At 47.4% G+C, this 24,449-nt stretch overlaps 1 protein-coding gene across 1 annotated transcript; it reads right to left on the reverse strand.

Moving 5' to 3' along the window:
- Positions 1–814: 814 nt before the first annotated feature.
- On the reverse strand, positions 815–23,744 carry LOC121305083 (acetyl-CoA carboxylase-like). Its single transcript, XM_041236614.1, has 15 exons — positions 22,935–23,744; positions 22,065–22,211; positions 19,740–20,009; positions 19,186–19,283; positions 18,869–18,989; positions 18,428–18,538; positions 13,967–14,110; positions 13,523–13,643; positions 10,266–10,362; positions 8,929–9,025; positions 8,320–8,455; positions 5,375–5,552; positions 5,044–5,156; positions 1,319–1,473; positions 815–1,132 (listed from the first exon to the last, which is right to left on the reverse strand). Exons 1-15 carry the CDS (start codon positions 23,415–23,417, stop codon positions 830–832), a joined length of 2,574 nt encoding a protein of 857 aa, XP_041092548.1. The 5' UTR covers positions 23,418–23,744; the 3' UTR covers positions 815–829.
- Positions 23,745–24,449: the final 705 nt, after the last annotated feature.

Genomic DNA, 24,449 nt, shown 5'->3' on the forward strand with positions numbered 1-24,449 from the left:
CATATTCATGAAGTAAGCAACTTCTGATCCCAAACAAAGTAAAGCTCTGGCTTATGAAGATTGCGAGGACGTTAATGACTTCTTCGTTTTAATCTTGCATAAGCAAACCAGCTTCCCCATGCTTGTAGTCCACGAGCATATTTAATACCGTTATTAATCATTTCTAATCCGTTTGCTTTTAATTAAGAAACAGCATGTTGCGGTCCTATCAGTGTGTGCCAGGGTGCAGATTAATTGTAGCTTAAGATAACTTGCCTTGATTGGTGTAATGTATTAGCTAACAAGACGCCGGCTTCTAGAGATACTTGTACACTACCTTGGGAAGCTGGCATCACTCCAGGGCTTTTTATTCCCCTTTTTTTGTGTCGTATTTGAAGCAAAGCGTTGAGTGTTAGGGGCACTCTCTCTCATCTCTGCATGCAGGTTTATTTGTGCTTTCATTGCTTCATTTCAGTTCCCAGTCCCCGTGCGATGCTGCGCTCCCCAGTGAGAATCCCTGAGAAGCAAGACGCTCTGACTAACACCCACACTGGACAGGCTACAAATAGTACAAACCAGTCTGTGGTGATGAAACTAGGCTGAGAAAACGGGCAGAACTAGAGTGCCAGCAGCAGCCAATTTACACTGCAAGCATGGCCTCTGCCCGCGAGATTAGAACCACAACCCCCCCCGGCCGCACAGCGCCCGATTCCTGATGCCAACGAGCAGGGAAACTCCTCAGTGGCAATAGTGCCGAGTGTACAGCCTGCGGGGCTGTTAGCATTACAGGACTAATGCTACCTCTTGCAAGGCTATTTGTATAGAGAACAACAACGCTTGAGGGACGAAATCAGTTGAATCTGTAAGAAAGAGAGATGTGTGACAAGCGCGGACTGACTGCAAATTCCACTGCTCTGTACACTGCAGGTGTTTTTATCACGGGACTGGAGCAACTGAATGAATGGAGTCGGTCCTCTCGTACCTTGACGGCGCCCTCGGCCTCCACGAACCAGCGGCGCAGCATGGCCTGGATCTGCCCGGCGGTCAGCTCCACGTTGGCGCTCTGGATCTTCTTGTGCACCGTGTCCTCCAGGAGCAGCCTCCGCAGCCGCCAGTAGAAGAACTGCCGCGACGTCCGCCACTCCAGGATGTCCTGCAACACACAGAGACGCGCCCATGGGCTGCGTTGAGACCCCTTGCTGCTCTGATGCTTGTGATAGTGTGTGTGTGTGTGTGTCTGGTGCCATCGCTCCTGCATGTATACAGCAGTGCACTGGAGCAGGCTGGTAGAGCGGGGGACTCCCACGTGCGAGCACTGGAGGGGGGCTTGGACACTCACCGTGATGACGCCCTTCTCTTGCATGCGGCCCGGCGTGTCGTGGAGGTCGGCGAACTGCACTGCCACCTGGTGGTAGATGGGCAGCAGGAACTCCTCACGCTCCTTCAGCTTGGCTTCCAGCTCCTTGTGCTCGGCGACACTCAGCTCAGGAGTGCCTGGGACACGAGAGACACAATGAGAAATACAATACTGCAGGCTCTGTGACACAGGAGTGCCTGGCACAGGGGAGCAGGGAAGAGCTAGGGCACACTGAGCAACACAGTGCAATACAATACACTGCACTGCACTGCACTCCACTGGACTACTGTGTGGGGTGTGTTCACTATCCAGGGCTCTGCTACTTGAAACACTCGGCACAGCTCCATTGGAATTTCACAGCTAAGGTGTTATCTGTAAATATTAGTGCAAGACCCCTTGCTCGGCAGAGTGGGGAACTGCATGAGGTTTGAGATTTTCACATGAACAGAACGTGCAAACGCATCGGCGTGAGTGAAAGGAACACAGAAATACAGATGATGCAGCGTGGGAGCAGGTTTACAGCTTGCATGTTCCCATGCACACAGCACTGACAGGGCTGGGGCAGAGCGGGACGTTTTCTCCCTGAATCGAGGTGAACGAGGCAGGCGGGTGGGCCAGGCGAGCCATTACGATGATATTAACAAATATGTCAGCGTCTGTTTTCTGCTCAATTGAAAGCCATGCCCCTGTAAAGATTTCTGACTCCTGAACTCGTTTCTTGGAGAAAAAAAAAAGGAGCAGAGGGGATGAAGAGTGATTAAGGAACCATTGATCGCTCGGGATTCTTGTGAAGCTAAGCTTGTGATCAATCTCATAAAGACTGAAACAATTAAATTGCTGAAGATGTTGCCAGTATCGAGGTGGCCAGAGGAACGAGCTAAACAGCAGCACAGGAGTGTGTGTGTGTGTGTGTTCAGAATAGAAAAAAAATAATCGTTTTGAGACAAATCAATCTAAACTAACATAGCACTGGCTATCTAACACACACCACGGCCTGTTCTCAATTCACAGGGGTTTTAAAGGGTGACTTGAGTAGAAATATTGCATGTGACAGCCTGGCTCTGGAAGTGCAATAGAAATGTGCTTGGGGGGGGGGGGGGGGGGGTTATCATATTCTTTAAACGAAAGCGTCTCACTGGAAGCTGATGGAACAGAATGGAAGGAGCAGCGATATTGTGAAGCAGTGACAAAGGGTTATGTAAGAGGTGCATTCAGTCAGCTTGGCTGCGGCTGCCTTTCAGAGCAGCTCCAATTGACCACAAATGAGCCTGCTGAGCCCTCAGCGGTGAATAAATCTCAGGGAGCACTCTCTGTCCGCTCCCGCCTCCCTGCCCATCACCGGTGAGATTGATCCCTGTCAAAACCAATCCCGTCAGTGCCGGCACAGACCGCCGCCGCGCCACGCTGGCAGTAGATGCTTATTTTCAGCCACGAATAAAATCAATTGAAGGACAATGAAAAACATAATCAGCTGCTGACTGATCTGTGCTCGTTCTCAGAGTGACAAGATTTCCCCCGGGAACACGCTGCAAAGGGTTAAAGCAGCTACAAGCCTGGAGGAGTGTTAACACTATCAGTGCTGCAGACAGGACTCACGGTGAAACCAGCCTGCACAACAACCTGCAGGCAGGACCCATAGTGAAACCAGCCTGAACAGCAGCGTGTAGACATGACCCACATTGAAACTGCATTGCTAGTATGCAAGTGGTTATAGGTGATCTGCATTGCCAGCGTGCGAGTGGTTATAGGTGATCTGCATTGCCAGCGTGCGAGTGGTTATAGGTGATCTGCATTGCCAGTGTGCGAGTGGTTATAGGTGATCTGCATTGCCAGCGTGACAGTGGTTATAAGTGATCTGCATTGCCAGCGTGACAGTGGTTATAGGTGATCTGCATTGCCAGCGTGCGAGTGGTTATAGGTGATCTGCATTGCCAGCGTGACAGTGGTTATAGGTGATCTGCATTGCCAGTGTGCGAGTGGTTATAGGTGATCTGCATTGCCAGTGCGAGTGGTTATAGGTGATCTGCATTGCCAGCGTGACAGTGGTTATAGGTGATCTGCATTGCCAGTGTGCGAGTGGTTATAGGTGATCTGCATTGCCAGCGTGCGAGTGGTTATAGGTGATCTGCATTGCCAGCGTGACAGTGGTTATAGGTGATCTGCATTGCCAGTGTGCGAGTGGTTATAGGTGATCTGCATTGCCAGTGTGTGGTTATAGGTGATCTGCATTGCCAGTGTGCGAGTGGTTATAGGTGATCTGCATTGCCAGTGTGCGAGTGGTTATAGGTGATCTGCATTGCCAGTGTGAGAGTGGTTATAGGTGATCTGCATTGCCAGCGTGAGAGTGGTTATAGGTGATCTGCATTGCCAGCGTGACAGTGGTTATAGGTGATCTGCATTGCCAGCGTGAGAGTGGTTATAGGTGATCTGCATTGCCAGTGTGAGAGTGGTTATAGGTGATCTGCATTGCCAGTGTGCGAGTGGTTATAGGTGATCTGCATTGCCAGTGTGCGAGTGGTTATAGGTGATCTGCATTGCCAGTGTGCGAGTGGTTATAGGTGATCTGCATTGCCAGTGTGCGAGTGGTTATAGGTGATCTGCATTGCCAGCGTGACAGTGGTTATAGGTGATCTGCATTGCCAGTGTGCGAGTGGTTATAGGTGATCTGCATTGCCAGTGTGCGAGTGGTTATAGGTGATCTGCATTGCCAGCGTGACAGTGGTTATAGGTGATCTGCATTGCCAGTGTGAGAGTGGTTATAGGTGATCTGCATTGCCAGTGTGAGAGTGGTTATAGGTGATCTGCATTGCCAGTGTGAGAGTGGTTATAGGTGATCTGCATTGCCAGTGTGAGAGTGGTTATAGGTGATCTGCATTGCCAGTGTGAGAGTGGTTATAGGTGATCTGCATTGCCAGTGTGACAGAGTGGTTATAGGTGATCTGCATTGCCAGCGTGACAGTGGTTATAGGTGATCTGCATTGCCAGCGTGCCAGTGGTTATAGGTGATCTGCATTGCCAGCGTGACAGTGGTTATAGGTGATCTGCATTGCCAGCGTGACAGTGGTTATAGGTGATCTGCATTGCCAGCGTGCGAGTGGTTAAAGGCGCTGCATGGCTCTGTAATGAGTAAGCATTCAGTCCCGGTGCAAGATAAATGGAGCCTGCGCCGCTTCTGCTGGAGTCAGCAGGAACCTCGGCCCCGCGGCTTGTTTGTGGCAAATGGAGTGCGCAAAATATCAAAGGGCAGTGATCCAGAATACGCCCGGGTTTGACAAATTTTAAATTAGCCAGAAAGAAAGCGGGGAGGGGAGGGGAGGGGAGGGGAGGGGGAGGCAAAATCATGCAACCCTTTGTGTTTTCTGTTGAGCTGCAGCCGCTACTCATTCCTCTAATTCTATTACATGTATTAGTGTTGTTGTTGTTAATAATAATAATAATAATAATAATAGTAAAAGGGACAAACATGGACAAAAAGGAGACAGACTGGCAGCTTTTTCACAGGCGATTCTGATCGTTTGTTTGTTTCTCTGTTTCACTGCCCCCCCCCCCCTGCTCAGTAATGGGTTATTGACAGCTCGCACTGTGAGGAGGTTAACCCTTTACCTCCTGCAGAGTCTGTGCACAGCAATGCCCCCGCTATTCTCGGAGGCGTCCTGTATGTAGAATGGTGATCTCGTATCCCTGGAAGCTGCTCTTTACAAACTCACCCAGTCGCTCTGCCAGCTTGCTGTACACTGGGTCCACCCTCCTCATTGTCTTCACCAGGTCCTTCTTCCTGAATTTAATCTCTACCGTGCCCTCTGGTTCCAGCACTCCGCCCCTGGCAGAGACAAAGAAGAGCAAGGTGAAGCATGCACCGTGGCACAGCAGGCTCCACACACAGGGGCTGATTCTCCTAAAGCTCTTTATTCCAAATCGTCATCACCGTTTTTTTTTTTGACTCAAGGAAAGAAAACATCATTTACTATTCACCGTGTAGACTATGATCAGGGGATACTGTACTGCATGCCTTGCATCACACCCTCCTAGCATGCGTACCTGCTGTCCCGGTCAGCATACATCTCCATGTGCCGGGGGTTGATGGTGGGGTCGATAACCACCCAGGACCCTCCCCTGAGCTCCGCCTGTGGGGGGATGTAGACCAGGACCGGCTGCCTGTACTCCCGCAGACCATCCACGATGTAGGCTCCGAACTTCAACACCTGGTCGTACATGTCTGGGAGAGACGGGGCTCATTTTAATATACTTTACCATGATACTAACAGAACCGAATATGCTAGGTCTTGAATAACATAAATGCAATTTTCATTCAAAGATCTGCTGTTCTTTACTGCTGCGTACATGCTGTTGATGTGCGAGACGGTCATTGAGTGTTTAGTCCCAGGGATTGCCCTAATGTTGAATTTCCAGTCGTGACAATGAGGGACGCGTGTTCCTGAGATGCTTGTAGAGTACTGGGGAGAGAGTGGCTTGCACCAGCCCCCCTCTGAGCTGTGCACATTACTGTAGGTCTTCACTCAGCGGTAGGTATTACTCCAGCAACACAAACACTGTGTCATTTCACTGCATTCACTTTGCATTGTGCCGAGTGATTTGTGCCCTGGCAGGGACCCTGGTGTTAATTTCGAGTGAATTTCACGCTTCACGTGCTGGCGGGTCACTGGCGCTTCTCTCAAATAAAGCACCTCCACGCCGACTGCTCTGTCGGAATATTCCCCAACTCGTCTAATTTAATTTTGCATTATGCTGAATAACCTTCCAGCAAGATTGAGAATGTGCTGGAGAAACATGCATGCTTTACTTGACATGCTTTTTTTTTTTTTTTTTTTTTTTTTTTTTTTTACTGCCTAAATTAGACCTCCTAGGTCGCCTAGGAAATAGTTTTCTTTTACTAATGTCAATTTTCAGCCTAGCGAGAGACGCCTCTAATCTTTTCCTACTCATTACACACAATTTCCGAGTCGTTTGGCTGCTGCTGCAATTGCCTCCCAGCTCGGTGTTCACTGGCGGGTGCTGGAATTGTTTCGTTTTGGGGGGGGGGGCATTTACTCTGTTTTTATTTAGTGGAAGCCCTGCTGTCTGACTCGTTTATTTCGGTGTAAACTTGGCACCGGATCACGCTGCAGCACGAGTTTAATAACCCTGCCCCTCGCGGTGGCCTGTGCTCATGGTGCTCCTGCCAGCACTGCAGACAGCACAGCTGAGTCCGGCCCGGTGGCTCTTCCAATCAGAGAGTGGAATAATGGCCTGCCCCCCCCCCCCCCCCCCCCCCCCCCCCCCCCCCCTCGCGCGGGCAGAGCCTGTTTCGCTCACTGAGCCGAGCTGCGGGCCAGACTGCCTGCGCCTCTCTCCTCAAGCACCCCAGAGCCGACAGACACTGTGCCAACCATACCGCGCCCACACAACAACCAATTTAATTTCACACTTCCCAGGACCGTACCTCGCCTTACTGCAACATACTGCTCACAAGACAGGAACACAGAGGCTAGCGGCACTCTCTGGATATTCTGAGAACATTCCCTTTCACACAGAGGCTAGCGGCACTCTGGATATTCTGAGAACACTGAGAACATTCTGAGAACATTCCCTTTCACACAGAGGCTAGCGGCACTCTCTGGATATTCTGAGAACATTCCCTTTCACACAGAGGCTAGCGGCACTCTGGATATTCTGAGAACACTGAGAACATTCTGAGAACATTCCCTTTCACACAGAGGCTAGCGGCACTCTGGATATTCTGAGAACACTGAGAACATTCTGAGAACATTCCCTTTCACACAGAGGCTAGCGGCACTCTCTGGATATTCTGAGAACACTAAGATTCCCTTTCACACTCAGTATTAACTTCTAAAGGACATTCAGAACAGTCTCCATATCGCCCCAGATTCTGATACACTCAGTCCCTCAACACGTTCACAAGGGGGTCCCGAAAGGGCTGAGCGGCTCTGTGGTCTCGAGACGCTGTTATAAGAGCAGGCAGCGCAGAAGAAGAGCTCACTTCTCCAACAGTATTTGGAAAGCCTTGAACAGCAGTAATCTTGAGCTGCTGTCACACACGTGTGCTGGAGGTACAGCTGCAGGTTCCTGGCTACCTGTCTGAACCTGCTTGAACGGCTCACTTCCAGGTTCTGATTTAAGTGAAATATACAAACATAGCTATACGGGCACAAGGTCAAAACTGAGCAGGCTAATATCAATCACGACCACGACGCACTGAGCATGTGAGTACAGCATGTGTAACATACTTCATTAACCCCTAAGTGCTGGAGTCCTCTGTTAAACTGCACACAGTGCTGCCTGTGGCTCACGCTTCAGTGTGCTGGTTTATAGGGTTTGTTTTCTCTTTTGTTTTCTGCAGGCACCGGGGATAGGAAGAGCCAGGTAACCAGCAGCCCATGACTATCAAAAACTGAGCAGGACAAACCCAATTAATTAAACAGCAGCGTGTTTGACACCTAGCTGTCTGCGTTTAAAAAGCTATTAAACTACAAGCTGACACTCTGTCGAGAAACAAGACGCACGTTTCAAAAGGAAATAATTATATCAGCTGGAGCCGGGATGTACCAGTCTAAAACAGGCATGTCAATAATGTGTCCAGAGGGTTTTTTCCCCGCTAAGGACCTTCGTTTATTGCTGTTCCTTTTATAACTTCCAGGAGGTCAAGCTGATAGGAGATATGTCAGTTAAAACTCTGGTCCTTTGAACAATTTTACTGAATGCAACACCACGGGCACTGCATTCAATTATAAATAGAGCAGAAAAATAAAACAGACTCGAAATCTTGACAGAGACCGATCCAATGTTCTACTGCTGAGTACGACAGGGAACATTATAGAAGAACTACAAATAATGAAAAGGAGGAAGAAAGAAAAAGAAAGAAGAAAAAAACAAAGAAAGCATAACAAGAAAAAAGAAATGAAGAAGAATGAAAAGAAAGAAAAACGAAAGGAGAAAAAAGAAAGAACAGAGGGAAGCAGTGTTACCCTTCATGCCCCCGGAGAAGCCCCTCCAGTTGGCAAAGACCATGAGTGGCAGCCCCTCCCGGTTCAGGTCCTTGATGGCCTGGGCGGTCTTGAAGGCAGAGTCTGGGAACCACACCTGCCCCGCCTGCTGGATAACCTGAGAGAGAGAGAGAGAGAGAGGGAGAGAGAGGTCAGCCCTCAGCACTCTGACCAGGCTCCTGGAGAGTCCGCAGGGCTCAGCCTTAAAGAAAACTACAACACTTATTCCAACCCTTTTCATCTGAACAGCACCTGTTCAAATACCATGGCACTGCACACAACGACAATCAAAAGAGAATGGCTCCAGTGAATGACCCACAGACAGCACTGAGACACAGCAGATACCTGAGCCAGCTGCAAGGAGGCAAGGGAATGACATGCATCCTGCAAGCATGTTTAATGTTAATAGTGCGAGTGCTGTCCGCTGTTTATTTCTGAATATTACTATTTCAGCTTCACAAACGAATCTGTTTGTTTCAGTTATTCTCGGTTGCTGGTAATTGTTTTAAATTATAAAACTGAATCCCAGACAGCCAGCCTGTGTATGTGTACAGTCCCTGCTGCAGCTGTCAATATTACACAATCATATACCTTTGCCTCAGAGTCCAGGTTTGCAGGGTCTGCTGGGATTGATAATTCCACCGATCTGGTTTCCACGGCAACCACTCCAGTAGGTATTCCACCTAGCCTGCAATTCAACCAAGTCAAATTACGTTCCGCTTACAACTCTCTGCATAAACTATAGACTGGAGGAATAACAATGCCATGCCTGATTCTCAATAAAACAAAGCAACATTCAAAACCTGACAGAGATCTATCTATTAATTCAAAATGGGGCAGTATCTCTCTTTGGAAGTGGAGATTAACCCAGCTGCTGATGATCTGGCCAGAGACACTCTCCTGTCATTGGTAACCAGGACTCAAAGCTAAATAAGACTCAATTCTGTATGACCCATTCTATGAATACCTTTTTATAATATTGTATTAATGTGCTGTTTTTTTTTAAATCTCATAATAAAGTAAATCTAATAAAACAGGCTGCATCATCAGGACCACAGAAAGCTGCGTACAAAGCCACTGATCTAGACAAGGCTTCACTCAACAATGCCTTGTTTGTTCCCAGCGCGCAGTCCTGTGTTTTGCTGCAGTAGACACAAGCAAGCGTCTCGGCTGACAGGAAAGGCATTACACCCAACAAAAGCATCTGCAGCCCCCCATGAGTGACCCCCCCCCCATTCAGCCCTCCCGGCACCTTTGTTTGGCTCAGCACTGTTTCCAGCGCACCGAAGAGGCATTCAAGCTTTTTAAGGCATTCTTCTTCTTCTTCGTTTTTATTATATTACATTGTTATTCAGAGCAGCCAGGTAATAGCGGTGGTTTGTTTCACACTGAAACGAGGAACCGGATGGTGGATAAAGGTTTGCAACTGGTCTTGAACAGCACAGTACAGTGCATTCAACGCAGGGGCAGACTGCCCTGAAACTCTGAACACAATGTGCCTCTCTGAGCAGCTCTCCGGAGAGAGGGCTTCACAAAGAAACAGCATCAAAGAGAAACAAGGAGAAGGCTGCTTGTGCTGAAATGAAATGACTGCTCTGTAATACATACAGCTATGGCCAAAAGTTTTGCATCCCCCTATAGAATGAACTCGCTGTGCTTCGAGTGAATCCTGCTGAATAATGTTACGTTAACATATTGAATTACATACCGCTTTGTAGCTTTCCATTTACTAAACGAAAATAAACTGATAACAATTGAAAAATGTGACGTGAAATACTGTACTGCTACTATGGCTTCCGGTAGACTTTTGCAATATCATTTTGTAGTTTCTTTGATTACATGATATATAATAAAAGATCTAAATTATGTACCTATAGTTTTTTTTTTTCAACGTATGTCTCAATCCTAGAATTGTAGAGGGTACTTACCTGGCTCTGCCCACGACCACGGTCTGTGCCCACGGCTGCATGATCTCCAGGAATGAGCCGTGGTCAAAGAAGCCACTGAGCCACTGGCCTTTCTGACCTGGAAACATTGAACCAACAGTGAATCCAAGGAGCAAGCACTGCAACAATGAGACTAAACAGAGAGCAAGCACTGCAACAATGAGACTAAACAGAGAGCAAACACTGCAACAATGAGACTAAACAGAGAGCAAACACTGCAACAATGAGACTAAACAGAGAGCAACAAACAATGAGACTAAACAGAGAGCAAACACAGAGAGCAAACACTGCAACAATGAGACTAAACAGAGAGCAAACACTGCAACAATGAGACTAAACAGAGAGCAAACACTGCAACAATGAGACTAAACAGAGAGCAAACACTGCAACAATGAGACTAAACAGAGAGCAAACACTGCAACAATGAGACTAAACAGAGAGCAAACACTGCAACAATGAGACTAAACAGAGAGCAAACACTGCAACAATGAGACTAAACAGAGAGCAAACACTGCAACAATGAGACTAAACAGAGAGCAAACACTGCAACAATGAGACTAAACAGAGAGCAAACACTGCAACAATGAGACTAAACAGAGAGCAAACACTGCAACAATGAGACTAAACAGAGAGCAAACACTGCAACAATGAGACTAAACAGAGAGCAAACACTGCAACAATGAGACTAAACAGAGAGCAAACACTGCAACAATGAGACTAAACAGAGAGCAAACACTGCAACAATGAGACTAAACAGAGAGCAAACACTGCAACAATGAGACTAAACAGAGAGCAAACACTGCAACAATGAGACTAAACAGAGAGCAAACACTGCAACAATGAGACTAAACAGAGAGCAAACACTGCAACAATGAGACTAAACAGAGAGCAAACACTGCAACAATGAGACTAAACAGAGAGCAAACACTGCAACAATGAGACTAAACAGAGAGCAAACACTGCAACAATGAGACTAAACAGAGAGCAAACACTGCAACAATGAGACTAAACAGAGAGCAAACACTGCAACAATGAGACTAAACAGAGAGCAAACACTGCAACAATGAGACTAAACAGAGAGCAAACACTGCAACAATGAGACTAAACAGAGAGCAAACACTGCAACAATGAGACTAAACAGAGAGCAAACACTGCAACAATGAGACTAAACAGAGAGCAAACACTGCAACAATGAGACTAAACAGAGAGCAAACACTGCAACAATGAGACTAAACAGAGAGCAAACACTGCAACAATGAGACTAAACAGAGAGCAAACACTGCAACAATGAGACTAAACAGAGAGCAAACACTGCAACAATGAGACTAAACAGAGAGCAAACACTGCAACAATGAGACTAAACAGAGAGCAAACACTGCAACAATGAGACTAAACAGAGAGCAAACACTGCAACAATGAGACTAAACAGAGAGCAAACACTGCAACAATGAGACTAAACAGAGAGCAAACACTGCAACAATGAGACTAAACAGAGAGCAAACACTGCAACAATGAGACTAAACAGAGAGCAAACACTGCAACAATGAGACTAAACAGAGAGCAAACACTGCAACAATGAGACTAAACAGAGAGCAAACACTGCAACAATGAGACTAAACAGAGAGCAAACACTGCAACAATGAGACTAAACAGAGAGCAAACACTGCAACAATGAGACTAAACAGAGAGCAAACACTGCAACAATGAGACTAAACAGAGAGCAAACACTGCAACAATGAGACTAAACAGAGAGCAAACACTGCAACAATGAGACTAAACAGAGAGCAAACACTGCAACAATGAGACTAAACAGAGAGCAAACACTGCAACAGAGAGCAAACACTGCAACAATGAGACTAAACAGAGAGCAAACACTGCAACAATGAGACTAAACAGAGAGCAAACACTGCAACAATGAGACTAAACAGAGAGCAAACACTGCAACAATGAGACTAAACAGAGAGCAAACACTGCAACAATGAGACTAAACAGAGAGCAAACACTGCAACAATGAGACTGAACAGAGAGCAAGCACTGCAACAATGAGACTAAACAGAGAGCAAACACTGCAACAATGAGACTGAACAGAGAGCAAGCACTGCAACAATGAGACTAAACAGTCAGACTGGTGCACCGCCCAACTGCCACCCAATATGCATCAGCATTTCCGTGTAATTTCACCTGCGCATGCATGAATCCATCGACATTTAAAAAGTGCTCCAGATTTGTTTTTGTAGCTGTAGATTACAAAGCTACAGAACAACACTGTAAATCTGGTATAAACTTCAGTAACTGTTTGTAAATCATAAAAGTGAAAGAGCACAGTTGAGCATATAAACTCGCAGAAATAAACACAACAGCCCAGTTTGTGAAGAAGGATTCAATTAGACCAATGTGGTCGTCTCCCAAGGAAGACACATGCTTGTAATTGCCATGTTCTATAATGTGCACTGGCATGACCCAGTGTAAAATATGACCATCCATTCCAGTATTATCTCTTCAGCAGGCATCCCAGCTGATCGTTTAGATTCTGCTCCCGTGTTGGGCGTCAAGATGAAGAATATCACGGCGCTATCTTCCGTAATGAATTACTTTAACCTTTAACCTCCCGGATATCAGCTTGAACTTCTCACCGGGAATCCTCTGGTTTTCTTTTTTAACTGCTACTCTAAATTAAAATCTGAAGTCACTCCACTTAGAACTTGCTGTTACAGCAATTTGCGAGACAGAGGAGGAGCAGGATAAAAATGACCTGAAAAATGACGCTATCTAAAACAAATATATGTATATAAAAAAAAAAAAAGCCTCCTGTTTAATTTGTGGCTGGACTGCAGACAGAAGAAAGATGATAATGCGCCCGGGTGTCTCACAGCCAGCAGGGGGTATTCATCTACAGGGATGCTTGTGTGTGTTCAGAGACACAGACAGGACAGAGGCGGTGGAGGAGAATCTGACACACAGCCCAGGTGCACCCCAATAATCCTGGCTCTAATCAAGCCTGAAGGAGGCTCTTTAAGAAGCAGTCCCTTCATACAACACATCAAGCTGCCCCTACAGCCCTGCTGCCAGGACCCCACTCCCCTGACATCCCATAGCCAAGCAGAGCCAGTGCTAGAAGGGAGATCTCGGAGCTGCACAGGACAGAGGCAGAGCCAGTGCTAGAAGGGAGATCTCGGAGCTGCACAGGACAGAGAGGTGCTGGGCAACTGTTAGCAATGCTATCATTATCAATGTCTTACTTTGGTGAGGGCGCCCGGACAGCATCCAGCGAGGGTCGTAGGGGGTCTTGGTGGGGACGAAGTCAACCGGTCTGTCGATGGGGTCCTTAGGGCTCAGGATGGGCACTGGACTGGAGTTACACTGAACCAAGAGGAGGGAAAGAAACTATCAACTCCACACCGTGGACCAGCGGACCAGGTCAAAACAAAACTCTGAGGCCATTGCATACCATTGATTATGATGAAATCTGACTTGGCAGGTAGCACCACCTGGTGGGAAGATATGATAACTGCAGGATTCCAACTGATTATTTTATCTTCCTTCGCAGGGTTTCAGGATTCAACCCTTTCTGAAGAGTCAGTCACTGCACTATAGCAGCCACCACTGCACCCATCTGCTAACTGCTTCAGAGCCATTCGGAAAGATGCAAAGCAGCTGCAGCCACTTCAATGTGCTGCCCTTACCTTGGGCATGTAGGAGAGCCACTGCAGGAGAGTGTAGACCCCCTCAAAGTCGTCGCACACTGTGCTGTGTGTCACTCCGTTGTTGTGCATGATCTGAATGCCTCCCAGCTGATTGTTCGATGTGTAGACCTCTCGACCCAGGACCTGCAGGTTACAGGACACACGCCGTGATTACCAGCAATTACCTACAGGAGGCAGGCAGGCCAGCAGGGCTGTCCGCATATCAGAATTACCTACAGGAGGCAGGCATGCCGCCGGCAGGGCTCTCCGCATAACAGACTTGTTTGTGTGTCAAACGGGAGACATTAGTCAGTCCGCACATAAACAGGATCTGCACTGGGGAATGGCTACATCCCATTTCCACAGATTTCACAAGGCACAGCTGAAAACTTACCTGTAGCGGATTCCTACAATTGATTTTTAGCAGCTAATTGTTAAGCCCTACATAAATGTTATTGCTCTGCACGTATTGCATTGCATATCATAGTACACGCACATTTCAAATCAAAGCACACACACACACACACACACACACAATGCATATCACAGCTCACACACACACAGTGCATATCACAGCACACACACACACTATGCATATCACAGCTCACACACACACAATGCATATCACAGCTCACACACACACAATGCATATCACAGCACACACACACACTGCATATCATAGCACACACACACACTGCATATCATAGCACACACACACACACTGCATATCACAGCACACACACACATTCCCAGCCCTTTCCCAGGTGCTGGTTATACAATCGTTCTAGAAGAATGAGTTATGGCCCTGTGTGCCCTGTTCCTGGGGATTGTCAATACTGTCGATTAGGTATTAAAGAACGCTCGGTCACCCCCTGGTCAGTAGTGAGTACAAAGGGAATGAGCCCTCGGGGCTGTTCTGTAACCTCAAGTGCATATTAATACCCTCGGCTGCTGATCTTTGACATGATATTCCCCCAGCAATCGATACCCCCAGTGACAGAAAGAGGGCGGTGCACCCCGGCGCTAGTATATGAAGTATGAATGCAGGCGCCTGTCGATATCATACACTGCCCTGCTCTGCTCCTCATGCTCGATCAATAACCATCACAATGTGCAATACATCTTGCTTTATCTTTTTTTTTTTTACTTTGCAGCCGTCCCATGGTGTAGGGTTAGTCCAGCATGCATTGGTCAGGAGGCTGTTATTGCACAGCTGTTCCAATGCTATGGGACTGGTTTTATTACACTAGATGAAGTCGCTGGCTATCTAACGACACCCAGCCCTTCAGTGCAGCGTGCGTGACTGCGTTAGCCTGGCTGTCAGAGCCCCTGAGCCCCGAGTCATTGGCAGAGCTGCGCTTGGCAGCAGCAATGGGAGGATTGTTGAGAGACTCAGTCTCGCCCATACCAGACAAGTAGGCGCTGCCTAGTCCCTAGCGCTGAGAGTCAGAGCGACTGCCATCTGGTCCCTGGCACTACTGGAGTCCTTGCTATTACTGACTGCTAACTGCTGACTTGGGGGGGGTTGCAGATAGTGAAGACTTTCATTTAGGATTGATTGTAACTAGAAATCCCATCCTGAGAGTCCCCCCTCCAGTGATGTTACTTATAAACCAGTCCTTACCACACCTGTCACTTAAGATGTGCAAAGTGTATGGGTATACGGAAAAGACTTTGAATATGATCAAAAAATATTCCAAACATGAACCAGCTGCATGACAGAGCACCGCGCTGCACTCAAAGCTAAAAGGTTGCTCGCACGCCCTTTATTTGAACCTTTTTAAACATCATTTATTTTTTTTATTACCTTTATTGGTTTTGGCTCTGGCTACAAATCTCAGGCGCGCTCCTAAAGCTGTCAGGCTGACCCGGGCCCGATCAGGCACTGCTGCGGTCACCTTGCCGGATATTCCAGGGGTCATGGGTGAGCGTGCAGCCCCGTCAGGACCTCGCTCCCCTGCAGCTCCTCCTACTGCTTTAATTAGCATTCCAAAAAGGCAAAGCCACTCTGCACCTTCTCTGCAGCCCGATGAACAGACCTGGCTGGAAAAGCAGACCGACGTCTTTGCTAATGACTTTCTGTCTAATTGGATAATTAGGCTTCCGCTGCCGATTACTCTCAAGACTTTTGTTTTAATTGTATTTCTTTTAACAGCTATTAGAAAACTTGCAAAGAAATCTTGAACGTACGGATTTGCTTTGTGCTGCAAAAACACACCTATCGCCCACCTACTGTACAGTAGATTTTTGCTGGTCTAGAAGTCATGTATATACTCTGTTAGCTGGCCTCTCCATGTATATATTCTGTTAACTGGCCTCTCCGCTCGATTTGAGTTTTCTAATAATACAAACATGTTAAACTTCCCCAGGAAAAGGCAGGGCTGCAGCCAGCAGTGCAGAGGTGGAATGCAGCATGCTGAACACTCCTTATTACTTCCCCATTAAACACCCCCACTATCTGGAAGGGCAGAAACCTCTTGTTCAAACGGGTCAGTTTTGCATTCTGGAGAATATTTGCAGTTCCTTTTTCTTTTCCTGGCTCACAATCAAAAACACGAGCACAGCAATGCTCCAGCGCCGGCCCGCTTCTATTAAAGGGAGCAAATTGAAATTTACATGTTATTGCGTTCCAGCATGCAGTGATTTGCCATGTGTCATCTCATTTTAAATCGAGCCACGTTAATTCACTGACGGGGAAAGAAGAAGGAATAAGGGGGGGGGGGGGGGGCTTAGAGGGAAAAAAAATCTCTGTCTCAGCAAAAGTTTTCATTAAAATTTTAGACAAATGATCTCTGTGTCCTTCTCCCAAGCTGCCTGGGGCGCCATGCTATTTCTATGCAAATAACAACCTCACGCTTTCTATCCTATTATTTCCACTGGAGCTGCTGCAACATGACCTGAAATGCGGAGATGGAGTGTGTGTGTGTGTGTGTGTGTGTGTGATTGAATGTGTGAACGTGTGTGTGTGTGTGTGTGTGTGTGTGTGTGTGTGTGTGTGGGGGGGGGGGGGGGGGGCACTGAAGTGTGAAAATATAGAACACGGGGAGTGGGAGAGAAGAAAGACAAGACCAACACAAAGACACCAATATCATTCATTTTGTTCTTACCCCCCTATTAATACAGAACACCCTCCTACACGTACCCTGGCTCTGGGAGCACTCTATTCCCAGTACAGGACAGTACAGTCTGATTGAAGAGTTAACACTGCGTGCGTCTATATTCACAGCACAAACAGAAATAGCACTAAATCGGGCCTCTTTACCTAGAGGGGCTTTTTTTTCAAGGCTGCTTTTACACATTTTAAAGTGCACATTTTTTAGGGGTCTTTGAAAGAGCTGTCCGTGTAAGCGGACTGTTTCACATTAGAATATGAATGAATCGGAGCTGCTCAACAATAAATACCCTCTATTTACCCACCAGGGACTCAGACACTTCTTTTTTTTTTCTCCCATGATAACAATATTAAAAGTGGCTGCGTCCACATGCAGTGTGTTCTCTGCATGCATCCTGCCTGTTCTCTATACTTAATACAACAAAGATGTAAAAGAATATTGCAGAAATCACTGTGAAGTCTCTTGCATCTCAGTGCAAACCCATGAGGGAGGACTTGGGGTCTTTCTGGCATCAATTGAGCTACAGGGCAGCGCTGTGTTGAAGTGTATTTCCAATGTACTGTCTGAGGTTCTGATCACAGGGTTCTTACCTGAAATGCCCCCAGTCCTGCTGCTCAACATACTGATCAATTCAAGATACGTTTTCTCGGCTTTAACTCGTGAATTGAACTTGGGTCTTTACACTAAAATGATCAGGACTGAGACCTGAGAGGATTTGCTGCGACTCAAATTCAAAATGCAAACCCAGCAGACCGACTGCAGCTAGACAGCAGAGGGCTTCTTCTGAGAGTGTGTCATGTTAATTACAAGCACACACCTGAGAAACAATCACAACACAGCAACACACAAAGCAATGCGTTAAAGAAGCCTTGACTTCCCACAGGCAACTGTGATGTAGTGAACGAACCACAACTGCTAATGTTATGTTGCATATTATAGTTAACCGAAAGACCATTTATTTGAGGAGTCCAAAGACAGCTTGTGAAATGCTATCGTACAAAGAGCTGCAGTGAGCAACACTGCAAGAGGACTGCAAGCACGAGCCCATGAGAAACAAGACATTCCCAACACGTCAGCACAGCCAACGCTGCCTCGTATTACTATTATTATTATTATTATTATTATTAGGTTCCAGCAGCACCTCAACATGGTAGATTTCATAAAAATAAAAATAAGAATCACATTCCCGAGGACTAGAGAGCGGAACGGGGGACGAGCAAACACAAGTGAATGCTGCGGTGATGCAGTGCTGTGGGTCAGTGCCTGCAGTGTGCCGACACGAACGCCACAGTAAAGGGGTTCTCTAAATTGTGCAGACTTGTAATCTGGAACCTCGTTTCAGACTCACCTTGTTGAGAGCCCCGGCCCCAGTCAGGATGATGTGGGAGTTCTCCACCTGTATGGTTCTCTGCCCCAGTCTCACCAGGTAGGCTCCAATACCAATGGCACGGCACGTCACCTGGAACCAGAGGAAGTGTCAAGATCCGGGGTTTAGCAGGCGCTGGCATTGCTTACTGGAAAAAGGGGTAGCTGGGGGGGGGGGTCTTTACCCCTGTATAACCCTGAGTGTCAGCAAGCAGGGGGACGAGATGCCCGCTTAGTGTTTCTCATTCAGTGCAATCTCTGCCTATCATCTTAGGCACCAACGCTGGCCATGTTTACTAGCAAGGTAAAGCCAGTGTCCTTTATTATGTTTACAGTACACTCATTTAAAATGGATGGGGGTCAGTCACATTTACCTTGTCTAACCAGACCCCCCCAAATAGCGCCCCGGCACACACAGACTCACCAGGTTCATAGTGATGATCTCCTCGTAGGCCAATGAAGACTCCCCCGCGATCATCCCAGAGCCCCGCAGGTTCTCCACTCCCAGCCCTTCCTCCTTACCGATGATGTCTGTGATCTTGTACCTGGCAGGAGGAGAGCGCAGAGTAGACTTGAAGCAAAGCGCCCGGAAGAGACAGAGACACGCTTTCTGTTTCCTGGGAGGATGTGCGTGCGTGTCACTGTGTGTGTGTCTCAGTGTGTGCGTCTCAGTGCTTGTTAGTGCGTGCATGTCAGTGTGTGTGCATGTGTGTGTGTGCACACCGTGTCTACGCTACCTACCTGGATTCTCCTCCCTCTTCCACGTGCTCGCAGTGCACAGAGTTGAGGGCGGACACCTTCTTATAGTCCTGAGGGGTCAGGTACAGGTACTTGAATCCCTGTGAATCATAAACACAATGCTGACTGAGTCCCACAGGATGCTGCAGTAATTCTGGAGTTCAGTCTGCCTGTGCTTTACTAGACTTTCACTATGCTTGTATTGTACTATTCTGTTCTATTTAGCACCGTTTACCTTAAAGGTCTGTGCATCAGAACCTCCTTCATTCCAGCCCGTTCTGGTGAAGCTGCTGGGGATCCATTCCAGCACTTTGACAATGCTCCTGTTTACAGCAGCTTGTCAGTTTATTAACACACTTCGATGGGCTGGTCCCCTAGCTGTCTGATCAGAGCTGCAATGTTTCCCCTATTTAATATCAGTGCTTTGCTTGAAGCCTCTGTTGTTACACTTTGGGTAAAGGGGGTTGACAGCTGTCATGAAAGTGGCCTCTACCTGTTGCTCAGGTAAGCTGGTCCCCTGTGTGTGTGTGTGTCTGCTCAGAGCCGCTCTGTCTCACCTTGTAGGGGTCGCTGGGGTCCTGCCAGGCCACGTGGAACATGTGTCGGATTTCCTCGGCCAGGCCGATGCGCGCCCCGCTGTTGGCCGCGATGTAGATCCGTGGGATCCCGCTGGCCCTGGACAGCTCCGAGGCCTGCTGGAACAGGAAGTCCTCCTGCGGCCCGAACGAGCCGATCTTGTGGGTGATGTCGTTGCTGATCACGATGACGTCACGCCCCGCCGGGTATTCCGGAGTCTTCAGGGTCAGCTTCCAGGCCACCATGCCGATCTGGAACATTGCAGCAGACAGCGGAGTCATTGCACAGCAACAGGAGGGCGCTCTCCACCCTTCGGAGGAAGACACTCTGAAGAACATGAACGGCTCTTATTGACAGCCCTCAGCTCGCGCTGCACAAACCCACTATTCCATCTTTCAAGATCCTAGCTCTCCACAGAAATCAGGCGAGGGTCACTGGTGTTGACTGGGCTGGTTTACCACTCTGAGTGAAACCAGTGAGAAAAATCTGCTTGGGTTTGTGGCGATCGCTGCTTTTCTGAGACTCTGTGCAGAACAGCGACCCACACAAACCCAAGCAGCTGTCTCTTCACTGGTTTCACTCGGAATGGTGAATCAGCACGATCCACACCAATGACCCTCACCTGTGGAGCTCTAACTTAATACTCAGGGATTCCGTTTACTTTATCTTAGAATTTTGTTAAATTTGATGGTAATTTCTATTCATTTCCAAACAAACCCAGCAAACAGTGAAACAGCAGCAGCTCTGACTCTGCCCTGCCTGCTTCATGATTAATGAGAGCACAGTGTCCCATCCCCACTAAACCACAAGATGAGTTGCTATTTAAACAATGTTCTCCAAATACTTCAGCCATTAAACTGCATGGATTAACTGCAGACCTTCACCTTTAGTTGCTGGGCTAATGCAAATGAAGCAACGATGACGATTAAAAATTGCCATGCTCATTTTTACATTACTAGACTCAAGGTCAGACTCAATAGTGAATGCATTACAATAAATAATTAGACCCAGGGCCCGCTGGAGGCATTATTAATGTGTTTCATAGACACAGTAACTGTGTTCAATCCATACTGTGACCATCCATAAAACAAAATATAGATATAATATACTGTATATAACACACTCTACTTCTGTCCTGGATTACACCTGCCGTTATCCAGCGGAAATCAGAAAATCAAACTTTGTTTCATTTCAAATCTGAACGGCACAACCTGCTGAATTCTACCAACCGAAAACAAGAACAGTAAACAGCACAAGTCTCCATTTAGAGTATTAATTCATTAATTAAGTAATTTACTCATTTATGTTTTTATTTATTTATTTACAGCATCCAGTAACAAACTCTTCTCTTGGCTAAAATATCCATTTATCAAAATAATGTACCTCCTTGCTGTCAGGACCAGTATCTATTCATTTATTAACCCCGCCTCCTCCTCCTCTTCCTCTCCCAGTCTATGAATGATAAGCCCAATTCCCCCCTGAAACTGCATTCAATACAAACACAGTGCCTTACAGGTAAGAGCAAAGCCCTCAGAAGAAAAAGAGAGACACCTACAGGAAACACGGTGCAACTGCAGGATGCTTAGTAAAGGAAAGTGACTACACCTCGAGCAGTCTTGAGTCGAATGTACAGTCCTGCCTTGGCTCTCCAGTCTTGACCTGGTTAAATGTGTCGTGCCCATGGTTTAATGGGGCAGGACAGGGATACCTGCTCTAACATATTTCTGTGTTTCACCAGCAGACTGAGCCTGTTCTCCAGTTCTGTCCTGTACCAGCGTTGCTCATAATCCTCTGTGCTGTATAAACACGGCCTCAGCTCCCTGCATTACGGGGGTGATTAATTAAGCCTGCCTGTTGTCTCCATGGGAATCCGAGTGGCACGATGAAGAACAGATTAAATGAAGGGCATCTTGAGGACCGAATTAACCCTCTGAAAGAGCCCTCCCTCTCCCAGGACGGCAGCGCACAGATGATTCTCATCCCCCTGATTATTAGTGTCGGCACCTCGCTCCGAGCCCCGCTGTGCTGGAGACCGCTGCAGGAGCGGGTGCATGCTGTGGCCTAATGGAGCCACATTCAGGGTCTGTGAGCCCACTGGAGCGAGGCGAGACTGGTCTGGGCTGCTCATCTCTGCAGCTCCCAGCGGCTCCCACAAGGGGGTGCTGTGGGGAAGCCATGAAGGCGATAGGGGGGAGTAATCAATGTTCAGTATTGAATCGGTCCCAGGCTAAGAGTTTCAGTGCCACACAGACAGGGTGCAACGGCCGAAGCTTTATGGTGCGCTCTGCCCTCGCTGTCTCACCCACCTCATTTCCTCCGGGCAGCCGGTTCATCTGGATCATTTGCCCCTGGGGGTCCAGCACCAGCTCCGTGTAAGTCAGGAGGTCAGAGGGCAGAGGGCACTTGGGAAGCTGGGTGTAGGCATCAGCAGACTCCCAGAGCTTCAGCAAAGACTGTGAGAAAGACGGGACAACCAAAAATCAGCACTGGACCCCATCTGTCAAACTTTACTTTGGGCTAAAGGAAAAAACAACAATATAAAACCAGCAAGATACAACTTAGGTGGACGTGTTAGTTCCTGTTTTGCACAAGTTTTGTAGCAGCTTTATTTTCCTTTCACAATCAACAGTGTCTATTGTACGCTGTGCAGTACGGAGTGTGTTTAGAGACCCCTCAGTAACAGCATACCTAGGGAGTGGCACAGTCTGTGCAATGGAACCCCTCAGCACACACAGGCAGTGGCACAGTCTGTACAATGGAACCCCTCAGCACACACAGGCAGTGGCACAGTCTGTACAATGGAACCCCTCAGCACAGTCACAATGGAACCCCTCAGCACACACAGGGCACAGTCTGTACAATGGAACCCCTCAGCACACACAGGCAGTGGCACAGTCACAATGGAACCCCTCAGCACACACTGGCAGTGGCACAGTCTGTACAATGGAACCCCTCAGCACACACAGGCAGTGGCACAGTCTGTACAATGGAACCCCTCAGCACACACAGGCAGTGGCACAGTCTGTACAATGGAACCCCTCAGCACACACAGGCAGTGGCACAGTCTGTACAATGGAACCCCTCAGCACACACAGGCAGTGGCACAGTCTGTACAATGGAACCCCTCGGCACACACAGGCAGTGGCACGGTCTGTACAATGGAAAGCTGCAGGTACCTGTCTGAACATCTCCGGGAAGTCGTAGACGTAGGTGGTGCCGAGGGACTGTGCCTGGAAGCGCTTGGACTGCAGCAGGTCCTTGGTGACGTAGGGCGTGTTGATTAGCATGCCGTGGAGAGGGCCCTGTTTGTCTCCGTATGCCTGGAACATGATCTGGAACGAAAGCAGCGCAGCGCTCAGCGCTTCAGTAGCCCCAATCGGTGAGCTGTCAGCCCTGTCCTGGCTAGGGCCTCTTACAAAAGATATATCTGAACAAGCAGCCAACCTTTCAGAACTTTTACCCAATCGAAACGAGAGCAGGGAGGTGTAATAAACTTGTACACTGCACAGAGATACATACTGAAAAGCATTCTGCGCTGCATCGCACAGTATAATGCATTGCCTGTTGTTGTGAAGCAGTAGACTGCCAGGTTCTGTGCACAGAAGGAAAGTTACAGTAGGGGGCATCTGTTGAAAGAATCTGAAAATGCAGGTAAACATGCTGGAGATGAGTCTGTGCAATAGTGCATGCTGAAAGAAAAGCGACGATTTCAAAGCAGCTGCCTTTTCATGAATCACACAGTAGCCTCTTTCAATTCAATTCCCTGTCTCTAGCTCTCTTATGTAGGAGCTAGGCGGAAAAAAGGCCATTTTGTAATGAAAAAGGACTTTCTGTCACAAATCCTGCAATTCAAACGGTCCCATTATTTGGTGACAAGAATGAGTTTGCCTTGAAGCTACAATGATATGAGTTAATTAAAAAGGCTTTGTACAATAAGCTATAACCGAGTCCATGTTTAACAGTATCCAGTAACTTTAAATCAAAGAAAATAAAATCACCCCCCCTCCCCCTCCCCCTCTACTGTATTTATCAAGGTCGAGATTCGCCTCTTTGAACAACACGACGCAGCACATTGATAATGAAAGGTCAGCAGAGACAGGAATCACATCCCGACCTTTCACAAAACTACACTGAGTTAAAAACATTCAAACAAGCACATTATTTTCCTTACATTTCAGTATGGGTAGTACGCCAATGGAACGAATATCAGCAATACATATTCTGTGTCACAATGCAAAACCCAACATGAAAAATATATTTATATTTTTTTATATACCTATACAAAAAGGCTCTTAGCTGCCCCCAGAAACAGAAAAGGAACAGAGTACAAGCTGCAGTCTTAAAGAGAGATTAAATATAGGGTTACACATGCCCACGTGCTGCTACAGCAGTTTAAATACCCTACCAGTTATTGTTCCTTTCATTGTTAACATCCTGACAGCATTTTGCACGTATAACTTTAAAGTCTGCTTCAAAGCTTTTTTCCAAATGTCTGCTAGTGCACTGACAGGATTATTGCCCACATTGTCAAACAGGTCACTCAGCAATAACGATCCATGATGTGGTGCGGAACAGAAAAGCCAGGGCACGTGTTGTGTTTTTATTTACAATGAAAAGAAACACATGACAGGTGCGTTATTTAAACAGTCATAGCAACATGTGGGGACGTGGAACGGTTCACTTTTCAGAAC

The sequence above is a fragment of the Polyodon spathula genome, chromosome 41, assembly GCF_017654505.1.
Source record: "Polyodon spathula isolate WHYD16114869_AA chromosome 41, ASM1765450v1, whole genome shotgun sequence".
NCBI classification, from domain to species: Eukaryota; Metazoa; Chordata; class Actinopteri; order Acipenseriformes; family Polyodontidae; genus Polyodon; species Polyodon spathula.